At 42.9% G+C, this 7853-nt stretch overlaps 1 protein-coding gene across 1 annotated transcript; it reads left to right on the forward strand.

The window, feature by feature from the left end:
- The first annotated feature begins 2653 nt into the window (after window positions 1-2653).
- Window positions 2654-3577, forward strand: LOC136631655 (olfactory receptor 5V1-like). The gene has a single exon (XM_066605940.1). It carries the CDS (start codon window positions 2654-2656, stop codon window positions 3575-3577), a length of 924 nt encoding a protein of 307 aa, XP_066462037.1.
- Window positions 3578-7853: the final 4276 nt, after the last annotated feature.

Raw genomic sequence — 7853 nt, forward strand, 5'->3', positions numbered from 1 at the left:
AGTATCCCACAGTAAGCATAGGATGTGCTCACATCTGCATCGAAGGTTACATTACAGATTCTGCTAAATTTCCTTAAAAAATTAGTTTCTTCTGGTAAGATGGTGGAAATCCGACAGACCACATTATAGTTTATAGGGTCTGTCAGGCGCTGTTGGTGTCTTTCTTACAGATGTAGCAAAGTTTAACTTGACTTTTAACATATTATGATAACTTTCTGTGCCACAGTATATTTACCGTTTTAATTGCTTTACAATGGGTTACAATGGGTTTGTACCGAAATAGCAAGTTATCCCCTGTGAGTAGGCAATAACTTGCTGATTGGTAGGGGTCTCACTGCTGAGACTCCAGCCATTCTCAAAAACAAGGGTCCTGTGTTCCCCATCCTACTCACTGGGGATTACTGCACCCATCGCAGTGAGGAGGAGATGCTGGTCGCACTAGCGCTGCATTCATTTTGAACGGGACTGCTGAGATAGTCGAGCTGGTGCCGCTGTGCTATTTCCATTAGCCCCATTGAAAGGAATGGAGAGCTGAATGGAAATACTCGGCCAACACTCCATTCCGAGTGACGTCACTGCAGAAGAGAAGCAACTCAATGCCAGGAGAGCTGGACATGGGAGTCCTGTTTTCCAGATTGGTGGAGGTCTCCATGGTAAGACCCCCACCAATCAGTAAGTTATCCCCTATCCTTTAGATAGGAGATAACTTGCTATTCTGCTATAACACCTTAAAGATAAGAAAACAATAGCTTTTGAATGGCCTAAAGGGGATATCAAGTCTATCTAGGATAGGCCATCATTATCGGATTGGTGGGGTTTCCCGCTGGAGATCCCCACCGATCATCTAATTGAAGGAGCGGTTGCACACTTACAAGTACTGCAGTCTCTTCAATGTTTATATCTGTGCATGATACTTTTGTACTCAAAATGCTGTATGTTTTATAGTAGCCATTCTAAGTACTACAGAATTGTCCCTATTACTTCAATGGTACAAGCATGTAGTACTCAGAATGGCCGCTGTATTATATAGCATTCTGAGTACCGACAGGATTGTTCTCACATTCAACATTGAAGAGGCTGTGGCCCTCACACAAGTAACATGGCCCATTCAATCAGTTGATGGACGAGAGTCCCAAACAGCGGACCCCACTGAACAGATACTGATGGCCCATCCTGGATAATTACTTTTATTATCTGAGTGAATGCATGTTACACTGCACTTTGCATCAATTGATATTGGGTTTTGTCCCCATTGGGGGGCACAATTAATTTTCACCAATCCGTGTGTTTTTAGTAAGTGATAGGATATCCATGCAAACACATGGAGAAAATACAAACTCCATGCGGGTGTTTTTTTTAACTAGGACCCCTGCATTTCAAGCCAACAGTGCTAACCAATGAGCCACCATATTAACCAATGAGCCACCATGCTAACCCCTAACAGTCATATTAAAATTGGAAAAACCTTCCCAAAAATGTCAGCTTTTTATTATACATTGTTAATTTGTCTAATGGAAATATAATTGGCGCAGAACTCAGTCAACTTAAGTGCATTTTAACCCCTTAGTGACATAACCAATTTTAGCCTCAAGAACCAGTAAATCGTTTCCATGTTTGCCTTCCAGCGGGTCCGTATAATGCATTCAATATCTCTTAGTATTTTTTGCTAGGGGTAAAGCAAGTAAAAGCAATTTCACTGTTATTTCTGGGGATTTTTTTAAGGCGTTCGCCAAGTGGTATAAATATCATGCTATCTTCATTTTACGTGTCAGTATGATTATGACAAAATCAAATATATAGAGATTTTATTGTGTTTTTCTACTTTTGCACAATATAAGCACTTTTTTTTTAAATAAAAAGATATTTGTGTAGTGCCATATTCCAAAACCAGAGCATTTTTATGTTTCCTTTGACGCGGCTGTAAGAAGGCTTGTCTTTTTGTGGTACAACTAGTAATTATTATTTGCACCATTTTGAGGTAAATATGATTTTTTGCTTACTTTTTATTGCTATTTTGAGGAAGTCAGGTAAACAAAAATGGCTATTTTGGCTTTTTTAAATTTCTTTTCTATGGATTTAACCATGCTTGATAAATAATATTTTATAGTCCGGTTTGTTTCAGATGTGGCGATACCAATTATGTGTAATTTCAATATTTAAAGAATTGTGTAAAGGAAAAAAAGTTGTTTTTTTTTAATTCTGCAAAACCAATTAGATGCTGTGGTCAACAATGACTGCAGCATCTGGTGGGTTAAACAGCATAGAGTGCTCATCTCCTCACTCCTTGTCTGAGAAAAAAAGACCCTGCTCATTCTGCGTTCAGGAGTCCAGGGGGCAGTCCTATTAGGGATTGGTAGTTATTTTTGCATGCATGTTCATATAGGGAAGGCTGTTGGTCATCGGCGGGACGTCCAACTGAATTTCTAAGCCCAGAATGAGCGTGGATTTAGATTAATAAATGACAAGTTATGTTCAATCTTTTATCACTCAGTTCATTATCGATCAGAGAGCATATTTGTTCTGTCATTATCACATATGGGGCTCTTTTTTAATAGGGTCCCTTTAAGCATTTTAAGAATATACAAAATGTGAACCAAAGTTTTCTTTAACTGTTCCATATTTTGCCAACCATTTACCAGCTACAGTACATCCAATGGAAGAATCAAATGAAACAGCTCCAGGAAGATTCATCCTCCTTGGCTTGACCAATGTCCCTTATCTCCAGGCCATATGCTTTATTGTGTTCTTCATAATGTATATAATAACACTGTCAGGGAATGTTCTACTGTTCCTTGCGGTGAGGATCAACCCAAAGCTGCACACTCCCATGTACTTTTTCTTGAGTAATCTCTCCATGATTGACATCTGCTTTTCCTCCACTATCGTGCCTAAAATTCTAATAAATACTCTATCCGAGGACAGAAGTATTTCTCTGGTGGGATGTGCACTCCAAATGTACTTGCACATGTCTTTAGGAGGCACAGAGTGCGTCCTTCTTACCGTCATGGCTTATGATCGATTTGTCGCCATTTGTAGACCATTGCACTACCAATCGATTATTAACAAGAAGATCTGTGTTAGTTTAGCTTCCCTATCATGGGGTGCAGGCTTTGCCAATGGCATGATCCATACACCCCTTACTTTCCAACTGCCCTTTTGCAAATCCCATCATGTCAACCACTTCTTCTGTGAGATGCCTCCTTTCTTTAAACTCTCCTGCAAAGATACTCATCTCAATGAAATAGTCATGTATGTTGCGGCACAGATTATCATCCTATGTGCTTTCCTTTTGACATTAGTTTCATATATTCAGATAATCTTCACCATCTTCAAGATCCGTTCTTCACAAGGGAGAGATAAAGCTTTCTCCACATGCGCCTCCCACCTCACGGTTGTGTCTATGTACTATGGGACTATTATCTTTATGTACATGAAACCTCACTCCACATACTCTCCTCAGATAGACAAGGCCGTGTCCCTTCTATATACAGTGGTGACTCCAATGTTGAATCCCATCATCTACAGCATGAGGAACAAAGATGTTAAAAACACAATTAAAATTAAACTTTCTAGGTGATCAAACCAAAGAAACAGCATACACTGCTTGAAAACTCAAGAAAAACTGTGGTTTTACCCACTTGCTTATCAACTTATCAAGTACATGGATTTTATGGACCAACATGGTTGGTAGTTTTCTAGATGTCACCAATGTCTCATCAGTGGAGGACCAACTTTTTGAGCTCCCGTCAATCCTGAAAATTGTTCTTGGACATGACACCTCACTTGACCTGTTGCTGTTTTCAGTATACACGTTTTTGGGGTTGTGTTGTAGTTTTACACAGCATGAAGTCGGGTGTAACACTATGATGTAAGAAAAGAGGGCCTACATGTTTTACATGTTGCTGATACAAGGTCAAATAATATTGTCATATGATGCACAATAAATACACCTCAATACCCTCTGCTCCAACGTAAACTCCTGTGGAGGTACACAGTGGCATATGTCACCCATAGGACCTGACTGTAAAAAATAACATAAGATGTTATATACATTTTCTTATTAGACCCCTCAGTATGGATTGTGAAAGTCAACTGCACTATTTTATACAGTGAAACCCCCCCCCCCATCCCCACCACCACCACTATGCTGATATGTACCTTCCCAACATATCATCTTGGCACACGCCGGTGTAGAGGGGTGATGGCTTGTTATGTGTAAGCACTGTTTATATGTTATTGGTTCATCTGATGCATTATATTCAGTGCATCACGTAATGTCACCCATAGAGATGTAATAGGAGAGATGTGTAATTTACCTATATATGCATAGAATAGTCTTTTAGTGTTATCTACTAGCCAGCATAGGTAATGGCAAGTTTTATGTAGTTTGCTATAATTAATTTTCCTAGTGGCAGTAATGGTCACGCCGTGTTCTGGTATAGGAAAGGGAAGCTGAGAGATTGTGTGGGAAGAAGAGCTGATCATGTACGAGGGTGAAGATGCATCCAGGTGATTATCGGATTCTTCTATCAAGGCCTCTAAATTAGCCATGGCATTGCCCAAGGTGTGTCTTGGCTGGTTGAAGGCAGCAACAGCAGACACACAGAGTAACTCCATTCTACTACCAGACTAATGAAAATGGGGATGTTTTTCCTGAGTCTAGCACTGCCATTTGTCCATCGCTGCCTGATCATTGAGTTCCTCAGACCAAGGATAAATACTTTACTGCTACCATATAAGTGTGAGTACCAGCACGGAGCACATGCTCGCAGATATTCCCCCATACTCCCGTATCAAAGAGACTCCCCAGAGCTGAAAGAACTGAACTGTTATTTGGTTTGTTAACGCAACAATTGAAGTATTAATTACATCTGGTCTCTGGACAACCTGTTATTCCATAAATCAGGTTCTCTTGTTACTTGCAACATGGCTGGCAAATTACCTAGCTTCCGCCACTGAACACAGTCCATTATCATACAGGGGTGCGAGCACGTCCATATACACGAAATTTGAAAAAAAGAAACAAATGGCAGAAAACGCTCAAGAACAATCTTTCTCCTATAACCAGGTAAAGAAATTAATAAAAATCAATAAACTTACTCTACTAGGAGGTGCGCAGGCCCTAGGTGGACCTCCATTAGATCCCCATGTCCAGAAGTGCATGGATCCACATGGGTGCTCTACAAGGCAGGAATACGCAATACAAGGCGTTTATTTGGGGGTAAAGTATACTGACACCAATGTGCTTTTAGGTCAATTTATAAATATTAAAAATACTAGTAGTAGAATAAAATAAACATAAAATGATTAAAAGTGCTAAAGGATACTAAAATAGTACATATAATTATAACTTATAATTCATATAAATACAGGGACAACAATGCAACGTGTTTCAGGGGTAGACCATTCCTCATTTCTCAAGCATTCACAGTAATGATGCATGTGTCAGGTATATATAGCGTTAGGACCCATCTTGGTTCGTATCAAAATGGTGGGAAAACAGCGTGCCTACGCGACCAGAACTGACACGCGACATTAAGTTATGCTTCACTGGAAATTACACACACTACCGATGCTGCACTCACAGAAGTGGGCTTGCTTTCCAGGAGACTTTCTCCCACTGGAAAATGTCAAAATGCAGTATAATGCAATACTGGGGTATTACATTATACTGTATGGGTAATGATGACACAATCGTAAGTTCAAGCAAAAATGTAAAAATAAGTTTGAAAAAAAAAATTCATAAATAAAAGCATGTTTGGTATGGCCACAACCATAAAAGTCCGATCTATCAAAATAACATATTATTTATCCCACACAGTGAATGTCATCAGAAAAAAATAAACAACACCAGAATTGTGCATTTTTGGTTACGCTATCTCCAAGAAAATTTTTTCAAAAAGAGTGATTTAAAAAAAAATCACATGAACAACAAAATGGTATACTCAAGCACCATCGAGTATGCTAATACTTAAACGGGCATGTTCGCTCAACTCTAACCAAGAACCTTTTATGGGGGAATCTCGATCAGCCAGTATTAATCCTTCATAAAAAAAATAAAGGAGAAGAAAGAAAAAGAGAAAAAAGAAAAAAAGGAAGAGGAAAAGAGAAAAGGGAAAAAGAGTTCCCCAACCCTGACTTTTGTCCCAGCTCTGACAATCTATGATCTTTTTTCAATCTGATTGTGAGCCTCTCGCCATTCAGGCTCCCCCGGGAAAAGCCAACTGGCTTGCCCTATATTGGTACAATTCCATCCGTGAGCCAACCAGCACGCACTGGGGACCCCCAAAAGTCTTTCCGAACCTCCCAAGTTGTATTATAGACTGCCCAGTTAATATTGTCCTCAGCTCTGAGTTCCTCCATATGGTTGATCTCGTCCATGATTACTATCCAACTAGTATGAGTAGGTGGAACCTGAGAGTTCCAAGATCGAGGGATCATGATTCTCATACCTATAATGAAGAAACGTAAGATGTCCCTTATGTTAGTTGACTACAAGCCTGGTAGAATTGATAGAAGGACGAGCTCTGGGATAAATACCACTGATCTCCCCCTAAGTATATTGTTCAGTGGGGCGTGTCCAGCAGCCATGCTGTGAAGTCGCACGGAACCTGAGCTCCGAGACAATCCCCTACCATCCTGAACCCATCCTGAATGTCCGACTTCACTAATCGCCAGTACCACTTACCCAGACGCAGGTGAACACCTCCAGCGGGTCCGAGGGAGCCACAGCGAGTATCCGGCGGTGGAAATCAGCAGAAACCGGCCCTGGGCCTGCCGCTGAGGATCCGGCGCCGACACTTCCGGCCGCAGGGTACGGCGCGCACCCCGCAGCTCCGCCAAACTAGAAGGACCCGGCGGGAGGATCGAGGTCCGGGAGGCTAGGGAGAGCGGCGGGAGTCGACGGAGGGCCGCGGCGTCACGGCCCTGAGGACCCGCAAGGCCTCCCGCGGCGTAGAGAAGGGGGCGGGGCCCCGGTGAGCGACAAACGCCGACCGACCAGCACTGCATCCTGAACCCGATAGCCGGCGCGGGAGACCCCGGGGAGAGGCGGTGGGGCACCGAAGGGGGAGAGAGGAACCATCATAGAAGCCACCGGGTTGCTCCCCCTGGACACCAGAGAGAGAGAGAGATACATCCCCTCCCCCCGGCTCCAACAGCAGCCTTGCATAACAGACTCACTGAGGGTCTGCCAGGCACCCCACAAAGGGAACACCCCTGAAACGGGCTGACACCCCATGATAGGGACCCGTTAGCAACCTGCATCTGCCTAACATAAGGTGCATGGTGGAACCCCCCTCCACTGGGACATTACTGCAGCCCGGAACGGGCAATCATTATTAGACCATATAAGGGGCCTGCCAGCCACCCCACAGGGACAATAACTCTAAAGCGGGTGACCAATCCACAACCAGCACCGCTGGCAACCTGCACCCCACGTGCCCAGGCGCCCTCCAGCCCGGCACGGTCAGCCACCAAGTAGCAGTATATAACACCTATCTGCAATCGCACTGCCCCCAAAACGGGCAAATAACCCGCGTCTTCCTTTGCAAAGTGGTGCCGGAACACGATCAGGGAGACACTCATCCCACCAAAAAGCACAAAAACGCCAAGTGAACTCCCACCACTACAACTACCACCTGTATAACATAGGGAGATCCTCAACGACAATTCTGACCGCGATAAAGAATAAATATTGAACACACTCAGCTGACAACCAGCCGAAGCCAAGCAGGTCAGCAACCTTCTAGCCACTCGATCTACTGCAACGGAGTGTATTTATACATCTCAAACCCTCGTCAACAAGGAAATTCTCCACAGTTCTCCCAGGGTATAAAGACCGCAAACATACC

Source organism: Eleutherodactylus coqui, chromosome 6 (genome assembly GCF_035609145.1).
Source record: "Eleutherodactylus coqui strain aEleCoq1 chromosome 6, aEleCoq1.hap1, whole genome shotgun sequence".
NCBI lineage: Eukaryota > Metazoa > Chordata > Amphibia > Anura > Eleutherodactylidae > Eleutherodactylus > Eleutherodactylus coqui.

Bases quoted from the DNA above. Each gene is read 5' to 3' on its own strand.
- LOC136631655 (XM_066605940.1), top strand. From the start codon at position 2,654: ATGGAAGAATCAAATGAAACAGCTCCAGGAAGATTCATCCTCCTTGGC.